This window comes from Gadus chalcogrammus, chromosome 8 (assembly GCF_026213295.1).
Source record: "Gadus chalcogrammus isolate NIFS_2021 chromosome 8, NIFS_Gcha_1.0, whole genome shotgun sequence".
Lineage (NCBI taxonomy): Eukaryota > Metazoa > Chordata > Actinopteri > Gadiformes > Gadidae > Gadus > Gadus chalcogrammus.
In genome coordinates this window covers 2,896,344-2,916,979 of record NC_079419.1, presented here as the reverse complement: position 1 = coordinate 2,916,979, position 20,636 = coordinate 2,896,344, and the positions used below count along the sequence as shown (strand labels likewise).

The window sequence follows — 20,636 nt, the reverse complement described above, 5'->3', positions numbered from 1 at the left end:
TGGGTTTGTGCGTCGCTGTGTGTGTGTGTGTGTGTGTGTGTGTGTGTGTGTGTGTGTGTGTGTGTGTGTGTGCGCTCTTGCGCTCATGTGTGTGGTTGCATGCATGTGTGCGTGCTGCATTATTGATTTGAATTACCTCTTATGTTTCTTTCTCCCAGAATCCATCAGGATTGTTTATGAGATCTCCGAAAGGCGTAACAGTGATGACCTCACTCTGCCTCAGCCCCAGTGAATCATGGGATACAGGAAGCAAGGTCTCTTAACGCCAGGTAACGGATTGCTCAGACATTCACATCACATGACTCATAGGGAATGACTTTATTCACCATGAAGGGCAGAGTTGCTGCTGTCATGCACTTACTAATGACAGGAAAGGCAGACGGGGAGATAGAGCATTATAAATAGAACGTTAGGGAGAGAGACGGGCAGAAAAAGAGACGGACAGACAGAAAGGCAGACAGGGGGAGGGAGACTGAAGGAACGTTGAGTGTCAGAGCATCTACTGTGGTGCTATGTGCTAACAACATTAGGACTCAAGCTCAAAAGAGGCATTCCGTGTACAAAACAAACAATACAATCAACCCCTGTATCTTCTATTAATGTTAAGCAATTGTACGCAATCAAATTTTAACAGAGGTACCAAAAACCCTCTGAAGCTCAGTCTGTCTGCAACATGTAGTTAGGTAATTAAATATGCAGTGCAAAAGGACACGCATCCATATTTGATATTTTCTGTGCATGCAAGGTATGTTTTTGTGTTGTTGTTGCTGTTGTTGTTGTTGTTGTTGTTGACCTAACAACGAGAGGGCGGGAGCAATGGAAGAAGAGGTGATTGTGAAAGGAGGAGAGGGTGGAGGTTAGAAGGGGTGAGATGAGGACAGTAGAGATGCTGCTGAGAAAATAACATAGCAGAGGAAATCAGACACAGGCTCGCCTTAATCACTTTCCATGGAAAAAGTTTTGACTGCTTTGTCGTACTTGCTGGCGTCACCTACGGAAGTCACACACATGTCCGCCATATTGCAGTCCTCCTACCGAGGTCGTACTATCTGCTGCCATCAAGAATTGATCAAGTGATTTTCTTTTAATCCATTTTGCATAGCAAGTATTGAAATAGGAACGATAGGAAGCCCTGCGAAGGCGAATCAAGAATTAACGATACTCACCTTTTTATGATTATGAATACAAGGTAGGTATTTTAGTTGTAGTGCTTGCTTGTTTTTCTTACACGTCTCATATTTACGTGACAGAAGCCCCTGACCTGTTCAGCGCTGCTCATGTCACCATTAGGGGCGTCACGAGCACGTAGTGCTGTTTGAACTCTGAGCGTATAAACCTGATTCCCTACAAAGTGCACCACATGTCATACCCTCATTGCACCATCAAAGCATTGTACAACTGATGGGCACTGATATCTGCACGATATCCCATGATGCAAAGTGGTTTTCATTTTCATTCAGTTCATCCATAACTTCTGGTGAGTTCAAACGCGACAGATACGAGAACGGTATTTAGCATGTATGAGATGGTGTGTTAGTTAGTAATATCACTCTCTATAACCACCGTATGCAACCAGCGACGTTGATAACGACGTTGATAACTGATAACTGATAACTGTGTGTCCAATGTGACCCGAATGATTATAAATAGCCTCGCATCTGTAACACTTAACAATAAGGGTGCATTAATGAGCGTAGCTAGTACAGTAATACTGGTTATTATATAGCATGACCTAAGGGGTTAGTTAGGGTTAGGGAACAAGGAAGTGGGTTAGGGTTAGGGTTAAGATTAAGGGTTAAGATTAACCCTTACCGTAGGGTTAAATGGATTCAAATAGAATCGGGCTTCAGAAAAGAGCGTGTTTATCAAAATGGATTCCCGGAGGCGAATCCTCCGGACCCCCCAACAGAGGCTAAGCCCCCAACGACCTCAAAGACTAGAACCCCCCGCTGTGTGGAACCAGGGACCCCAGCAGATAGTTAACTCACAGAGAGCTCTTCTAACCTTAATGTGGCTGTGAAGATCTATTCAAGATAAGTAGCGTATTCATATTTGAATGAAGTATTTTTTATCTCAGTTTATCACACACTTGCAAAAAAGTTAATAAAAAATTGAATGATCCAATGAAAGCTTCACTAGTCGAAATACTTTTATTAACCCGTGGATTGGATTTTTTTGAGGTGTCTCCCAAGCCTCATACAGCATTCAATATCACAAGAGTAAGACGAATGGAACGAAGGAGAGCAACAATTTGTAATTTTTTTTATAAGGTTATGTTCCCTTCTTGTCAGGCAATTATGGATTTTATGCGACCACATGAATGATGTGTCCCAAAACTGCCATAGTTAAATAATTTCTCTAAAAGGAAGTGTAACTTTAAGTTATTAGAAATATGTGTATATGTCTGTGTGTGTGTGTGTGTGTGTGTGTGTGTGTGTGTGTGTGTGTGTGTGTGTGTGTGTGTGTGTGTGTGTGTGTGTGTGTGTGTGTGTGTGTGTGTGTGTGTGTGTGTGTGTGTGTGTGGGGGTGTGTTTATGACACACAGAGAGTGAGAGCGAGAGTGAGAGCGAGAGAGAGAGAGAGAGAGAGCAGGGGACTTACATAAAATCCAAGTTTGACAACATTCGTCCACACATGCGTTCATATCCCATAGTCACCTGTATTTGCCTCTGCACGCACACACATCAACAAACAAACAAACACACATTGTACGTAGGAGTTTTGAATGATGTATATATATATATACATCATATATGTGTGTGTCCATAGCTATATCTTTGGAGAGAGAGAGAGAGAGAGAGAGAGAGAGAGAGAGAGAGAGAGAGAGAGAGAGAGAGAGAAACAGGGAGAGAAAAGAAAATATGGAAGAAATAAATAAAGAGTGTGAGAGAGAGAGAGAGAGAGAGAGAGAGAGAGAGAGAGAGAGAGAGAGAGAAAGGCAGAAATACAGCAGACAAAAAAGCTAACAAGGTAAAGAAAGTTCTTCTTATCTCCTCACCTGAAAACATGGTTGCCTCTTCCTTCCCCCATGTTGTGACACTAATTGCACTTTGACCAGATTAAAACTGACCCACCCCCACCAACCCCCCCCACACACACACACACACACACACTTTCCAGTGTGTTATTTGGCAGGAGTTTGCCTCCTGTCCTATTTGACAGCAGTCTCTTATTTGAAAAGAGTCTCAGACATCCGACAGGTATCCGGTCTGATGTGTGGCGGGATGTTTTCCTCTTCCTCTACACTACCTCAACCTCCCCCCTCCCCTTGCCACTTCACCAGCCTGTCCATCAATCACCCACCAAGATGACCCCCCCTCCTCTAATGTCAGCCTATAGCATCTTCAGGTGGATAATTGTAGCATAACAAAGTCAGCCACCCGTAGAACTGCTCTGATGTTATTCTCTTTTTCACTGTTGACCCAAAGTGTGACCGAATCTCTACAATCTTTAGACCATATTGGTACAATGAAATACGTCATCCTCCAAACCAATGTGAATTAGTTAAAATATTAATATTAATATACATGTAGAACTGATATAACAGCCGCACCCCTAAAGTGGAGGGAAGCAAAGTATTTCAACGATAAACGTGCATTCTCCTGCAGCCTCTAAAACAATCCAATAGTCAGAATTGAAAGAAACAGCTGCATTGAAAGACTGAAAGGGGATCATAGATCCACCTACATGTATCCATACATTGAAGTAGGAGAGAGGAAGGCTGGACTGATCCCACAGTACCTAATTATAGAGCGCTGACATGAAACATAAGCAATGAGGCAGTAGTACTATCACAGTACTGCCAGTCCCACGCGTTCTCTCCCAGGCGCGTTCATCTGGATGGGAGATGCGTGTTCGGCGGTCCCTTTATGAAGCCAGCGAGAGGAACGAGTGGAACCGCACGCATGAAAGAGTGTGGCGAAACGTGCTGGACCTGCAGACACACGGGGAGAACCAAAAACACACACACACACACACACAGACACAGACAGAGAAACACACACATACATAGACACAGAGGAACACACGCATACATAGACACAGAGGAACACATACATACACAGGCACAGGCACAGGCATGGAGAAACACACGCATACACCGACACGGACATAGAGAAACACACATACACAGACACAGAGAAACACACACATACATAGACAAAGAGAAACACACACTTACACAGACACAAACATAGAGAAACACACACATACACAGACACAAACATAGAGAAACACACACATACACAGACACAGAGAAACACACACATACATAGACAAAGAGAAACACACACTTACAAAGACACAAACATAGAGAAACACACACATACACAGACACAGAGAAACACACACATACATAGACAAAGAGAAACACACACTTACACAGACACAAACATAGAGAAACACACACATACACAGACACAAACATAGAGAAACACACACATACACAGACACAAACATAGAGTAGCACATACATACACAGACACAAACATAGAGAAACACACACACACATACACAGATACAGACATACAGAAACACACACAGCCTTACTCCATATAGTTAACCTCCATCCCGTAGCTCAATCCTTCTCTGCTGCCCTCTCCCTCTGGACGCTAATGTAAACAACAGTCTTGAGAGCAGCCACTTTAACTCACAGCTGACTCTCTCTCTCTCTCTCTCTCTTCCCCCCCACACCCACACCAACACACACACACACACACACACACACACACACACACACACTGTCTTCCTCCCTCTCTGTGTGATGTTGGAGACCTCCCCATCCGGTCGCCTCTAGCCCTGAGAACAGAGGGATTAAATTATGAATGAGGGAAAGGAGTCAGAGATGCCAGGCGGAAATGGTTTGCGATAATAGCATGCGGGCATGTTTAATTTGCGAGTAATTGCACTTTGAAGGGGGGGAGGGGGGGTTGTGGGCAGGGGTAAGTGCAATAGATTGGACCAGCGCTGGAGCTTATAATGACACACTGACCCCCCCCGTCGTCGTCGTCGTCGTCGTCGTCATGGCTGCTTGCGTGAGATACAAATAAGAATGACACAAAGGAAAAACACAGGAGATAAATGGCTGAATGATACTTGAATTGAGTGTTATGGAACCATTTAGGTTTACATTTTACTTTTGTTACGTTTCACCAAATCAATCAGGTGACACTTTGCGTGCCCTCAAATGGGCCCCCTTTCAGACTATTGGCTTATGCCATGCGGGCGTCTCTGTAGAACAGCTGTAGGATGAACCTACGGTCTGAGCACGGTCATCCACTTTACTTTAACCCCATTGTCTATTGGAATTTCTACTACACACTTCCAAACAAACTTTGACAACATACCTGTCTCTACGGGTCGCTATGCAAGAGAGGAACATAACAGAGATACATAACCAGACTAAATACATACAGCAATGAGCCACATATACAAACAGGCTGATTCACACTGTGGATCATTGTAGAATGAGCAAGGATCCCCAGGGATGAATGCATTACATCGACAACCAGTGTGCGACTTGTATCCCACCAGGGAGAGGAGAGTTAAGGCTTGCAGTACCACCACCAAGATTCAAGATTCAAGTTGGTTTTATTGTCATACACACAACAATTACAGAGCTGTCGCTGGCAATGAAATTCTTTAGTCTTCTTTAGTCACCAGACCTAGGATGAGACGCACTGTGTCTCTGAATGTCAACGTCCCCTCTGACAGGCGTCTCAGAGGTGAAGCTGTCCATGGCGCTTAGCATTCACCAGCAGCCAGGCTGACATCACCGGACAGACTTGATGTAGTGCGATAGGGGGCGAGGCCGTGGAACTAGAGTTGAACCTCTTTAATCTCCTTCCCGTCGCTCTTTGGGTGGATGCCGTTGTTATTGCCTCTGAGTCATTTTTGGAATCTGCCATCGTGAACCCGATAGCCACAGCTAAACACAACGAAACGAGAATGTCAATGTCTGCAGAAAAAAACAAGGTAATAAGAATGCGTAGTGCAAGCACCAGCGCCACTCAGGTACACAGACCTGAGAGGTGCCCCGGAGTCAGGAAAGGGGACGTCAGCTCTGTCGTTAAATGGAGATCATTTGTGCAAATTCATTAGGGTTTTACCAATGAGTAGAAACTCATTAGCAGGAATCGCATACTGCTCTGAAGTCATGGGCCCCATGGTTCTCTTTCCAAAGCTCTCTTCTCCTCTCTCTTCTCCTTCACAAACGAAAAGAAAGGCTGAACAACAGCTGAGTAAAAGTGAGTGTGTGTGTGTGTGTGTGTGTGTGTGTGTGTGTGTGTGTGTGTGTGTGTGTGTGTGTGTGTGTGTGTGTGTGTGTGTGTGTGTGTGTGTGTGTGTTTCTGTCGTTCTGTTTCCCTACATCTGTCGGTCCCATGCCTTCAAAACAAACGACTTTATCCCGCATTGTGCAAGTTTTCCCATTAGCAGCCCCTAGTGGCTGGAGTTGTACCTACAGTTATAGATATATAAATTCTCAGACGGAAGTTAGTTACGGCCCACGGTGGAACCGCAGTTACATAGAACAATTCCCTGGATGAAATGACTCGGGTGGGTAAATAGCTGCAGTAGAAATGTTACGTAGCATAGCCTTAAGTATAGTTTATAGTACCATACTAGATAGTTCAGTGCTGAAATGTACTGACTCATAGGATGCAGCTTACCAGAGCTCTCTCCAAGGTTACAGTAAGGGGTGTGTGCCATTATGCACCACACTAAAACACCTATCTATACCTATGCAGGGTTAGCTGGTAAAGAGGAGGAATCCCCAGGAATCCCTGGGCGTTGTTACAGAAAGACTGGCCTGTTGTGGGAGCACAACAGCAGGACAGCCAGTAAGATCCAGTCTATGTACCTGTCAGCCCTAAATGATAGTTCACTTCCTGTAGCGCAGGAGATAGACTAATAGGCCCCAGCTGGAGGGTGAGACCGACAGAGTGTGTGTGTGTGTGTGTGTGTGTGTGTGTGTGTGTGTGTGTGTGTGTGTGTGTGTGTGTGTGTGTGTGTTTGTGTGAGAGAGCGATAGAGATAAGAAAGAGAAGTCTGGGGAAGAGATTGGAATAAATAATAGTGAGTATGGATGTGTCTGGATGAGGAGGTGGGGAGGGGGGGAGGGGGTTGTGATTGGTCGAAAGCAAAGGGAATGGTTGGCCCCTCTGTGGCTGGACGATGAGGTTAACATAACAGTGTTCTGTTTTTAGTTTTTCTGTCAGTTCACCTGGTGGTTTCTTTCGGTGAAAGCGATAAGCTCTGGTGGACACTACAGCTATAATAAATCAAAGAGACGATCTATAAAGCAGACTTTTAACATTGGTACTTTATAAAACATGTTTCTAGGTACATTTTCAGATTTGCGATTTAATGCTGTTGGGGTCCAGCATAAATGAACTGGGTTCTAACTCCAATGTGTGTGTCCATATTAGCATCCTACGTTACCAAGAACGAATTGTGCTATCTCCCTCTCTTTCATGAGCTGCAAAGCCAAGGTGCATTCTGGGAGTACGAGGCTTATAGCCTGGCTACTATAATGGATGCCTCCCGTTAATGTGCAGCGATATATTGTTGTTGATCATACAGGGATGAAAGTAAGATATCAAAATAATGGTGCTACAGCTAGCTGAAGACATTCTCTTATATTAAGATCAATGTATAATATGCAACATTTATATTTCAATTTTAACTAACTCCAAACTAATTTAGCAAAGAGGTGACAGGGCAACAACAGTTGCCCTGTCACCTTAATAAACACCATAATGAAATTATGGTGTTTTAAGGTAAGTATTATAATTACCTTAAACACCATAATGAAAACTTTGTTCAAAATGTCAAACTTCAAAATGTATATCTGAAATAACTGCACAAATTGTAAACGTAAATAGTAAGAGTTAGTTACAAACCAACCACTCAACCTGGACACCTCATGGAGCAGCGTGACCAACGCTCGCGACAGGATTCTTGTTGACCTTGCCGTAATGGCGTCTTAAACATTTTACTGTGCTGCTCCTAACCCTGTGCCTTGGACGAGACACAGCTTCACACCAGATAGGGAAGAATTAACCACACCGACTAAATGATGTGAAACGCTGCATTCTTTGACATATTTCTAATTAGTGGTATTGATTGCAACCTATGTCTTAAGTGCTTTTTTTTTTTTTTTTGAGTGTGTGTTGTCTGTCTGTCTTTCCTGAAGCTACATATTTCCAGTGTTTTGCGTGAGCCTCGGAACCTTCTGGTTGTGATTTCAGACACCCAGGGTCGGACCAGACGATCAGCGCCTCAAACGCTGGCCCAAGACAAACCCTGCCCAACGGCCAGACTCATTCAATCTATAATGCATGTCTGATACATAAAGGTACCCACAAAATAACAACACAAACACCCTGAACGTGTGTGTGTGTGTGTGTGTGTGTGTGTGTGTGTGTGTGTGTGTGTGTGTGTGTGGCCACGCACACACAAACACACCACCAAAGCAGGTAATGCAGAGACGTATATCAAATCAACCTTGCTGCATAGCTGGGATGTCTGACTCAGGAGGTGTGTGTGTGTGTGTGTGTGTGTGTGTGTGTGTGTGTGTGTGTGTGTGTGAGGGGGGGGGGGGGGGGGGGTGGAATGCCTGTACCCCCTCCTCCCTACCCCTTCCCCACCCCCCAACCCACACACATACTTCCACCAAGGTTCTTCACACTATTTTCTTAGTGCCTGTGTGTGTGTGTGTGTGTGTGTGTGTGTGTGTGTGTGTGTGTGTGTGTGTGTGTGTGTAGGTGTGTGTAGGTGTGTGTGTGTTTGTGTGTACGTTTGTGCGTTTTATGTGTGTGTGTGTGTGTGTGTGTGTGTGTGTGTGTGTGTGTGTGTGTGTGTGTGTGTGTGTGTGTGTGTGTGTGTGTGTGTGTGTGTGTGTGTGTGTGTGTGTGTGTGTTCAAGGTCCCTGCAGGCCAAGAACAGAGATTCCTGCTCCAGGCTCCTTCCTCCACATTAAAGACACATGACGGTGAAGGGGTTTTCCTTTACCTTCTGCGTCTGCCATCTTGTCACTACCAGAGATCCACAACCCACCTGATGCGTTTTATAGCTTCCGTTTTTAAGGACAAGAATGTATGTTATCTATAGAAGAAATATGACACACACACACACACACACACACACACACACACACACACACACACACACACACACACACACACACACACACACACACACACACACACACACACACACACACACACACACACACACAAACACACGTTCTCTTTCAGTCCTGGTACTTTCATTTTGCCATGGCTGCGGGTGTTGTTATCGATGCGTCCTCGCTGAGTAGCACCCGTTTGGTAAGTACCGCCCAGGGACCTCCAGCCAGCCGGGGTCCAATAAGGACGCTTCCCCGGAAAGGCTGTGGCCCCCTGGTGGTCACTACCAAAACTGACTTGGCTACAACCCGACCATAATCAATTGATTTATGGCTCTAATAAACGCTTCAATCCATTACATCCACAAATGCGAGGGATCTGAAGTCACTTGTTATGCTTATCGGTGCTTGGCTATAGCTAATTTAATTATTGGTTATGAAGAAATGATAACACTTTTCCATGAACATAATGACATATGGGACGTAAGCAACTGCAATATAATGTTCTCAGAATATGGCAAAAAATAGCGGCGAGGAATCATGGTGTCGCCCTGCCCCACTGCCCCCCCCCTCCCCCCCTTCCCTGGCCCGTCCCTCGAGCCGTTATCTTAATCACTACCAGACCCCTCAGCTCAGACCTTACATAAACACCAACAGAGACGTGTGCACGTGTGGCTGCATGTGCACGTGCACTCACACCACACACACACACACACACAAAAGTGCTGTGTTTGTGTAATTAAAGGGATGCAGGCAATGCGTGTGTGTGTGTGTGTGTGTGTGTGTGTGTGTGTGTGTGTGTGTGTGTGTGTGTGTGTGTGTGTAAAGGGGCGCAAAGTGTTTAGTTAAAAAGCAGCCTCTGTAGGTTCGTTATTTTTCTTTTTTTTGTGTTTGTGTTGTGTGTGTGCTCTAAGTGCATATCTCTGAATGCAAATGAGCTTATCTCCATGTGACTTTGAATCTCCATGTGTGTGTGTGTGTGTGTGTGTCTGTGTCTGTGTGTTCGTTCTGGTCCTGATTACATTCTGTCCATCCTCTGGTCCCTAGGGACAAGTCCAAGCTAGTCTGTAGTTTTGTGTAAATCCATATCAGACGTACAGGAACACATAGTGTTACTATCAGATACCAGACCGTTGCCAGCAGTTAACACCATCAGTATGATGCAATGCATTGTGGGACATACACCTAGCCAAATGCTGCTCCCCAGTGGTACTATTGCGTAATAGTGGATTGAGTCAAGTCAGCAACAAGCACACTGTGTGGTTGGCCGATGGTTGGGAAATGGATGTGGAGGGTGTGTGTGAACGCGCACGCCGCGGCCAAAATAGGAAACCGATGAGAATGATGGCATTGAATGAGGCCATCATTCTCTTATGAAGAAAATTGTGGCATGCATTAACTTAACACATTGCTTCAAAATAGACATTGTTTTGTATATTTTGTTCACAGCTAATGAACAATACACTAATACACCAACTCAGCTCCTTGGATAATAGTCTGCTATTCAGAATGAACTTAGTGTTAAGTAAGTTAAGGACAGAACATATAAAAAATAATGATACTTTTGGCCAGTTTTGTGTGTGGTCCGAGAGCCGAGATATACATGGTACGTGTATGCGTATATCTGGCTTGTGATACATCATATGTCAAAGGCATAATCTATCACTTACGCCTGTTTCTCCTCATTGCTCTTCTCTATTGCTACTTCTATGTTCTCATTTCAAGTAGTACCCAAATATTCCTCCTTATTCTCTCTTACTTCCTTGTGCTCCCAACGGTCTCGAAACCGTTGCTTTAGGCCATGTTAGAAATCACACCCACCAACTACATTGTCTACTCTGTCACAATCACGACCCTCCTAATTCAGACTGACACAGAATATAGTGGCAGTCAGATATGAGGACCAGATTGAGTGTGTATGCGAAAACGTTGGGCTCAATGATAATCCTTTGATGAAAAGGAAGCCTTTGATGAGTCTAGATCATGGACAATTCTTTGATCTGGAACTCCGTAAGCCTGGCTTAGTCAGTGTGTCTGTTCTCCCTTTATCACCATCAAGAAACTGGAGCAAATGGGACAGTCTGAAGATGATGTGCAGTAGGTAAGATACAAGAGTTGTAAATAAAGATAGAAGAAAAGAGCGGAATGGTCCCCTCCCTACATTTCTCCCGTTTAGAAATGTCGCATTTCATGCACCTGTGCTTGATTACAAGATGGGGTCCCCGAACTAATTATTAACGTGAGATGAGCTTGCCCACTGCATCCGTCCGTCAAAGGACGACAGAAGGTGTGTCTGACGGATGGGGGAGTGTTATTTGCCGACGGAGCCATGATTTGATTGGCTGACGGATCCGCTGCAGCCTGAAAAGTTAATATTTTCCCAACTTCTGAACGCCAGAGACGGAGCAGACGGACCCACCATGCATTTCGGGATCTCCCCATGCAAAGTCAATGAGATCCATCAACGGACGGATGCAGTTGGCAAGGGGGGTAACGCCTCGTGCCCACTGCCTCTGTCCGTTGACTGATCCCCATTGACTTTGAATGGGGACAGACGTGCAATGCATTGTGGATCCGTTCGCTCCGTCAAAAAGTTGAAAAATGTTCAACTTTTTCGGCAGCGACGGATCCATCATCCAATCAGATCGCGTATGCAAATGTGTGCAATGTCTCGGGCTCTTACGACCCCGGAAAGCTCCCCCATCCGTCATGAGGCGTAAAGATTACCTGATTAGTCAGAAATAAGCCATGAACAATCAAATATCAGAACGTGGTCAAACAGAGGCAGGCCAAGTCGACTCAAAACAGATATTCTCCCAGAGCGTTTCAATCACTGAAAGCCGACTGATGGCTGCGTACAAATGACATTCTACAAAACGTACCTCTTTTAAATCTTACCTACAGTACCTTTAAACAAGTCCTGCTTTTCATCATGGTTCCAAAGAATTGACGAGGTCCTGAGCTAAGAACCATCAACGCCATGTTTCATCAACTTTTGTATGCATCAGACAATAATCTTGTAAAGTAGTCCCCAGCCCTTAAACAGCCCTGACATCTAGACTTGCTTTACTATGATCAGAGAGCAACCAGGACATGTGTCATGCGAGTGATGACAGTCGTCGTTTCGATCCAACACACTGACTTCGTCGACAATGCTCAGTGTAGGAAGATTATGGATAACCTGATCCAACACTGCCTTGTTTAACAAGCAGCGCACACAGCATACACGTGTGATGCATCATTGAGCAACTTGCAAGAGGCTGTGGAGAGTGTGAGATCAAGGACTTTTGGAAACCCTAAGTCGTTTTTGCTCAAGTTTGTTGAAGTGTTAATCAAGGCAGCACAGACGAAAGTGCAGATAGAATCTGTGTGTGGGCCTACTCTCCTCGGTTTCCCCATTTCTTGTATTTCACACACACACACACACACACCAACACTCACACACCTCCTTAAAACAGAGAAAACCCCAGCAATCGGTACACTGATTGCTGAGGTGAGATGTAGGTATGGAGTCTGTGTGATTGGTGGCTGACTTAGGCAGCCTCACCTGGCCCCCGTCAGGCTGATTACTCGGGCTAGGGGAGGCTGCAATGCACACCTGTGGTGCATTGGGCAATCAGGGCACACAGGCATCAGCCATCGCCACACACAAACTCAAGGGAGAGCTGGGACATGCCATCGTTTACCACCTGCTCTGGCTGTAACATCGTGCCAGCTCTTCAATAAAATGATAATTTCTGCATTATGTGTGACGGTGGAGCAGAGTTAAGAGTGGGGGCGTATGGCAGGGTTAACTGCCGAAGAAGGGTAAGACACAGATGCAGACACATTGAGTCAGGAGACGTCCTAGCTTACATACAGTTGACTCAGAAGCCCTGATCCAGCTGAGTTAATGACCGGGGGGCTTCCGCTATGTATAAACCTAATGACACAGAGAGGAGCGCGAAGACAGTGGCCATTGACAATAACATCACTTGCTGCCACTTGGCTCCCTGTTTTAATGAGGGCCATAATTAGTTTCTAGACTCAAGCAAAGTAAACCAACAGATTAGCAATGTTGCCTACACCCATGTAGCTAGAACGCAAAAAAGCAATAAGGCACTTTGAAGTTATTCACACATACGAACAATATCAGTCAATGGAAACTGGGGGATCAGCAACAGATTTATTAGTCTCAATAATCATGGCAACGTAATCAGTTAGCTTGGTAGTATCTCAAGAAAAAAAGAACAGGAGAAAATGAAGTGCTCTGAAGATTGGAAAGTGACCAAGTAGATTACGCATTGTGTGTTATGCCTTTTGTTTTTTTGTAGTCGTCTTTCATTTCAACACAAGGGGGCAAAAATCACCACCAAATTAGGAACTTTGTGAGGCCATGTTTAAGTGTACAGTGTTTGACAGTACAACCGTGTCATTGATCATTGACGCTACAGCTTTCACATTCTAGTGGATTCCGGACAAAGGTACAGCTTATGCAAGAGACGCCGTACATGAGTCACATGGTCTGCATTGGCAACAGAACCCAAACCAATTCGGATCAGATGACATATTACCAGTGACTCAAAGCAGCAGAGAGTAGATAGAGCGCCTTGTGTCTCAGGACAGCCAGATTGGCGTCTTCCCGAGTCGGTCGTCGGCTAATGAGGCCCCAGGGACACTGCTTCTGAGGGCAGTGAGAGAAGGAGTAGAAGTGCGGCTACTATTGCGCTGCCTTCAATGTTGCTACAGTTCTTAAGAATCGTAATACTTCTAATGATTTTTTTAGGAAACCCTTGTTATATATGCTTACCTGAGAGACCATTTGCCTGATTGTGCTGTTATCGTACAATAATTATAAGATCTTTGACATACAAAGGCATAACAAGTATGAAGGTGTTAAGTGCAAGCTAATTTTGAAGATGAGATAAACAAGCCTATACGCCTGATGTAAACCAAATTACATCATCAGATAGTGATTTTGTAAATAAATTGTAAGGTTTGGGAATCAGGTCATTCCTATCCTATCAGCCTTGTTCCACGGTTAGAGGGGAACAGCCTCCTATAACCTAGCTTTGGCTGCCCCAGCCTCTGGGAACAGGTGCGTTCTGAAGAACTCTTGGATCTTGTTCCACAGGTGCATCTCAGCCTTGGCGTGGGCCTTGGGTTCCCCGCCCCAGGCGACCGGCGCCCCCACCACCCCGTGGAAGCTGGACGGGCAGTACGGCCCGAACGGCGGCTCCAGATAGTGCCCCGCTCCTGGGTACACCACCTTCTCAAAGTTGTCCTTCCCCTGACGTCTCAGCCGCTCCGTCATCTGGTCGGCAAAAAGACAACTGTCCCAGTTGAGGTCGTCCTCGGCGGCCACGAAGAGGAAGTGCCCTGTGGCTCGTTCGATGGGGATCAGGGATCCCTCGTTCTCCGGAGCCAGAGGGTCGTGAAGGCTGTGCTTTACGTTCAAAGCCCCAGACTTGGTGACTGTGTTGTGCTTGGAGTCGTACATCAGGGCAGAGTGTATTTGACTTCCTCTGTAGTAGAGGGGTATGGCAACATTGGAGCAGCAGCCGTTTATCCATGCGGTGGCTTTAACGTTTGGTAAGTGTGTGGCGATAGAAAGTGCCAGATCTCCGCTCTTGGATATTGATATAATGCCAACGCCCGAATCCATAGCCTGTGAGTAAAAAACACTGTTAATGTAACATGCAATATCCCAGCATATGAGCCACTTTTATAGTTACATAGTTAATAATAATTAATAAACTTAAACCAATTCGACCAATCAAAGCAGACTGTGCTACTCGGGAGGGGGGCCTTAAAGCGACATGATTCAAATCAGACCGTTTTTGAGAGATGCTGTAAATGGTTGAGCAGAAATGAACAGTGTGAGAATAATAAGAGGTATTTCTAACATACAGGCATGTATTCTAGTAGTACCCCCAAATGCCATTATTACCCTTAAAAAGCATGATATGGGATCTGTAAGTCTAGAATCTATGTTTCTAGGGATCAATTAAGGACAGAGACTCTGCATCGGCTTCTGAAACAGACCTAGCTCAGAGCAGAAGAACATGGAAGGCAGCACACAAGATGAACTAGAGGCTGAAACTTCTTGGGCCCTATCTTGCATCTGGCGCAATTGACTTAATCACTGGCGCATGTGTTGTTGCTAGTTTGCAACTGGCGCAGAGTGTTCTTTTCCCTCCTGCGCCATGCGTCCGTAAATTAGGGAATGATCTTGCGCCCCAAGGGGCGGCTCGGCGAAAGGAGGAGGCGTGTTCTGGCGCAAACGTTCCCTGGTGCTATCTTGCAGTTTCAGAAACCACTTGCGCCATAAACCAGGAAACACCTGGTTTAAAGTCAGTGGCGCGTTGTTCAGATGCTATTTTAAGGGCGCATGCATAATGTTGCTTGTGCACCTCGCGCATACACTCTGCTTGTCTCATCTACCTAGCCATACATTCTAGGTAAATTATTTGGGTAATAAGTTGTACTTTTAAATCAATGCATCTGCAAACACCGTACAGCAAACACATATTTTCTTGACACAGACATCGTGTACATGCCCATAACTTTTAGGATTGATGAGTATTTGATCGTGAGAAAACATTGTTTTACCGCGAGTGAGTGTTAAAAAGAATGAATGAATGCCGGCGCGCGTGTGTGTACGTGTAACACACACACACGCGCCCATCTGTTTAAACACACGCAAACTAAACACGTAACGCATAATACAGTCCATGGCAATGTATATTAACGAGGGAACACAAGTCGAAAACGATAATGCATACAATACTGATAAGAAACGATGCTTATAATGTATTGCGTATATAATTAAATAGAACCACAGTTACCGCATATCATATGTTATATCATATACGTTTTCTTTGCCGAAATTTATTTGAGGACTCAGTATTTTTGAAGTTGTGGAAGAAAACCTTATTCCATGTGTGAATTAGGCCATATTATTTGGCCATAAACTGAGCCATTTGAAGTTTGAAATTCATGTGCATCTGTCTCATCGGAGACTGCAGACGCGCTGTCAAAATATCAACTCGTCAGATTCAAATGCGCTCATGGCTCTTAAAGGGGATGAGAGCTGGCACTCTCATTGGTTAATTGCACGTTACGCCCAAACCACACCTACGCATAATTAGGCTACTTCAGACAAACCCTTTTTAGATATGCGCCGGTAAACTAGCGACATCGCCGTAGAACCGCCCACAAAGCTACTTGCGCTTGGCGCTTCTCACTTGCGTTTCAGACCGTTGAAATAGGGCCCCTTATCTCTATCTGCAACAAACTGCACAAGGACCGGTTGAAATACTAAGAGGCGCAAAAAGAGAGCAAATCCATGTTTCCGTTCGGTTTTTGTGTCATATTTTTGTCATTACATTTCAATCGGTAATCATGTTGATATATTTAGGTGTTCAACTTCTGTTTCAGTATAAGTATGCTTGGTTTAGATTTAATAATTTTTTGGTTTAACATTTTTCTTTTTAAAAGGTAACCTTAGGGTACTCACCTTTGGATGCTTCCTCAACAACTGTATTGCCTCCTCAAAGTAGTCCAAGTGAAGCTTTGTGACCTTCTTGGGCTGGTCGTCATGGCCGTACAGCGCAAGGGTCAGAACCATGAGGCCACAGTTGGCCAGGAGAGAGGCTCGTCTCTCAGACAGCCCACCGCCAAATGTGTAGAGGTCCAAGACAGCAGGGAAGGGGCCATCTCCTGCACAATAGAAAGTATAGTGCATTACAAGCTTCAGAAATCATGGGTTCTACAGGCTTGAGCTTTAGAAGGCCGCTACTGCTGATACTGGTTGCACTACTACACATCTTTAATTTCATGACCATCAAACCAACACAATGAAACCAACTATAATAAATGTTGGTGAGGGTTGGATACATCATGAGGTTAGTGATGTACTTATAATATATATACAGTATAAAATGTACAATGATTATTATGGAATTTATTTGTTCGGGACTTTGTCCCAAACACGGGTGTCCCACAAGGCTCCATTTCGGGCCCATTATTGTTTACACTGTACATAAATGATGATGTCTGACATTCCAACTTTAAAGTAGAATAAATATATATTTAAACGGATAAGACACAAATAAGAAATATAACCGCAAGCGGTGATTAACGGGGTCTGAGCAAAATTAAAAGTCAAGAACAAAATATAACATTTAATTGTCATATTTAAGGAAAGATTTTTCACTTATAAACCTGAACTGCAGCCTCATTCACATGGTCAAAATGTCTATTGAAAAGCACTGATTCTAGAGATTAATATTCTGAAAGAATTTTGATTCCAGGTCAATCTGGTGAGGAGAAATAAGGCTAATTCATATTTTTTTATAATAGCGCCACCTTTGGGTGCAGTAACACAAATTTGGGTTTATGGGTAGTGGCAGTTATTGGTAACCATACCTGATTTCAAGAGTTTTCGATTTACAGAATGGGCTGCAATACGACTTTTACAAAATTTGAGGGGAAAAAAAACTTTACAGAAACAATAGCTGACCCTAATTATTCTAACATCACTCTGCCACTCACCAGGTGGGACAAAGAGAACTCCCCGGATGTTCCCTTCTTTGATTGGTTGCCGTTCAACCCCATCCGCCAGCAGACACCTCTCATTGGTCGCCTCGGCCAACAGGGGGCCGGCCCCCGCCTCTCCATCGTGCACGGAGATCCTGACCACGTGGGGCTGCCGGGAGTCGCTCTTGCGGAACTTGGTGTGGAGGGCGTCGGCCCTCAGGGACCACAGCAGACCCATGGGCTCCATCCCCGTGTAGCTCCCGCCCAGCGAGGGCTCCCTGCCGAGGTCCACGGCCCCGCCCGCGTCGGCCCTGTAGACGGCGGAGGCGTGGAACGGCACCCCCTTGTCGTCGGTGGCCCTGGCCTTCACGGTGACCACCTGGGACGGGCGCAGGCCGTCCACCAACACCCGGACGGGCTGGGTGTACAGGCACTGGGCGCTAGGCAGCAGCCTCAGGCGCACCACGGAGGACATGCTGGAAGCACTGGGACTCTGCGGGACCAGCTGGAAGTAGAGCTGGGCGATTTAATCGATTATTAATCGTAATTGGATTTTTTTGTCAATAATCGATTTTTTTAAAGGAAAATCAATTATTGAAAAGTAAAACAATATATATAAACAGATATTTGTCATATATAGAAAAAATAATCAATTAAAATTGATTATCAGGTTTGGTTTGAAAAATCTGAGATTTTATTTTTAAGGCCAAATCGCCCAGCCCTAGCTGGAAGGTGATTGGTCTAGGAGGATCCGTCTCCAAGCAGAAGAGGGGGCGTTCTTCAACCTACAGTGTTTTATATATAAATAAGTTATAAAAATACAAAGCTTTTGTGATGAGAAATATATATTTCAGAAATATATGTTTGCCACATGAAGGTAGATGTGTAAACAGAACGTATAACCAAATCAAGGGTCCGTTAAATGGACCCTTGAACCTTATCCTTACATGAACGGACAAAATAAGCACTTGCCTAATACTGGTTCAACAGCAAGATGTAAAAAAATTGTCTGACATGAAAATCCTTCAATTTAAAGTATAAAAGCATATCGGTTTCAGATAATGCAGATTTGCAATGTTAATGTAAGCTGTGAACATTTGCTAGTATAATGTTATTCTACATGTTTCTTTTAATACAGACCAATCTCAATACTTCCCCTTACCCCTTATCTTCCCCCTTACCCTTGAAGTTGCGCGTTCATGTGAGAGCTAGTGGTGTCTCAATACCCAATTTGATCAAGATTAAGGGATAAGATTGAGTGCTATGTACCCCTTATTTTTTAAGATGATTTGAGAGCTCACTTGGGCCGAATCTCGATTCTTCCCCTTGCCCCTTTTGCTTTGTCTTTGTCTTTGTCTTAACCAAGACAAAGACAAAGACAAAGCAAAAGGGGCAAGGGGAAGAATCGAGATTCGGCCTTCTCAGCTCAACAGGTCAGTCCATGTCTATTGGGAGTCTGTGATGCAGGCTACTAAGCGAACAACTGCAATGTCAAAGTTGTACAACTGGGTAGGCCCGGGCACCGTGCCTAAGGTCACGGTGCCCGGGCCACAGGGTGCGTGTTTTCTCTCTCTCTCTCTCTCTCTCTGTCTCTGTCTCTGTCTCTGTCTCTGTCTCTGTCTCTGTCTCTGTCTCTGTCTCTGTCTCTGTCTCTCTCTCTCTCTCTCTCTCCCCTCTCTCTCTCTCTCTCTCTCTCTCTCTCTCTCTCTCTCTCTCTCTCTCTCTCTCTCTCTCTCTCTCTCTCTCTCTCTCTCTCTCCCTCCCCCCTCCCTCTCCCCTCCCCTCCCTCTCCCCCCCTGTCGCTCTGGAAGTTTAATTGCATGTCATGAATATTCATTAATATTTTTCTATTTTTTGCACCAAAACCGACTCAGAGGGCATTCATTGCTATTAGTGACCAACGCAAAATCAATGAAAAACGATGCATTGACAACTTTAAGCAATATAACACGAGTGTGAGTGGGGTTGGGGGGGGGGGGGACGGTAAGGTCAGGGGGGCGTTTGCTCAAAAAAGGTTGAGAACCACTGTGACAGTCATACATTACCATCGAAAACAAATGAAAGACCTGATAGATTATTTAGGCTACACAATTGTTTCGCAGTTAAATATTCGTTGCAAACTAACTTGTGGCAATTTCGCTTGTTGCAATTCATTACGAACTAAATCAGCCTGCAAGAATATCGATTGATATTTATTTGTTCAAATGTGATGTGTAGATTGCATATTTGTGTGGAAAAGAAACTTAAATATTTACCAACTATGCAGTTTCGTATCTTCGTGTCCTTTACTCCTGATACGAGTTGGTCCCTTATAGCCACACAGACAGGGCTCTTTTTAGTGCATAGACTTGCCTGGCAACCGACCAAAAACAATACTCATTGATTATTTACCGCTTTCCTCCTGTTTTCTTGCTTGGTGTCGAGTATAACCTACCTAGTTCTTACGCGTTTCCTCGCACGGGGTGAACCTCTTCGGAATGTACATAAGAGCTACAATGCACAGAGTTGACCAAGTGGTGGTTTATCCTGATGACGTCATGAACACGCCCACTAAAAGTGCAGAACAAGATAATAGCCGTTGCTCAATACCAATTCTTCGAATGCGGACTCGCGGACTTGGAAGTTCGCACTTGGCAAGTCCGGACTTCAAGTAGGCCTAACGCTTCCGAGAAACGGGAGTAAGAACGGGAGTAAGAACCTGCAGTCGGAACCGCAGCGGACTCAATGACGTCACCACCTCAGCTCGTCTGTTAACTGTGCTACGGCCTCATGTAGCTATATAACTACTACTGAACAATATAAACAAATTATATGAAACAAAACACCAGCTTCTTTAGTTTTAAAATAGTACGTTAATATTTTGAATGAATATAAATGAAAAGTTATGCGAATTCACCCGGCAAGCCAGCCTATAGCCTAAACAATCAGTGGCTTGAAAAAGATTGTATGAGATTGCCGTTTATCAATGTTCCTATATAGCCTATTATTA

General features: G+C 44.6%; 1 protein-coding gene and 1 long non-coding RNA gene across 6 annotated transcripts; one reads left to right on the top strand and one right to left on the bottom strand.

Moving 5' to 3' along the window:
• Positions 1–162: 162 nt before the first annotated feature.
• LOC130387809 (uncharacterized) lies at positions 163–15,084 on the top strand. The gene is made up of 4 exons (XR_008896350.1): positions 163–269; positions 8,250–8,356; positions 8,926–8,992; positions 14,241–15,084. It is a non-coding gene; the product is annotated as an uncharacterized LOC130387809 (long non-coding RNA).
• On the bottom strand, positions 13,144–20,322 carry LOC130387808 (acyl-coenzyme A thioesterase 1-like). 5 transcript variants are annotated; one of them, XM_056597083.1, is made up of 5 exons: positions 20,082–20,322; positions 19,903–19,999; positions 17,663–18,164; positions 16,626–16,828; positions 13,145–14,774 (listed from the first exon to the last, which is right to left on the bottom strand). In XM_056597083.1, exons 3-5 carry the CDS (start codon positions 18,120–18,122, stop codon positions 14,166–14,168), a joined length of 1,272 nt encoding a protein of 423 aa, XP_056453058.1. In that variant the 5' UTR covers positions 18,123–18,164; positions 19,903–19,999; positions 20,082–20,322; the 3' UTR covers positions 13,145–14,165. The 5 variants fall into 5 exon arrangements, with proteins under 5 accessions (XP_056453063.1, XP_056453058.1, XP_056453059.1 ...); XM_056597084.1 differs by having other exon boundaries at positions 17,663–18,152; XM_056597087.1 differs by having other exon boundaries at positions 19,903–19,955.
• Between the last annotated feature and the right edge of the window lie 314 nt (positions 20,323–20,636).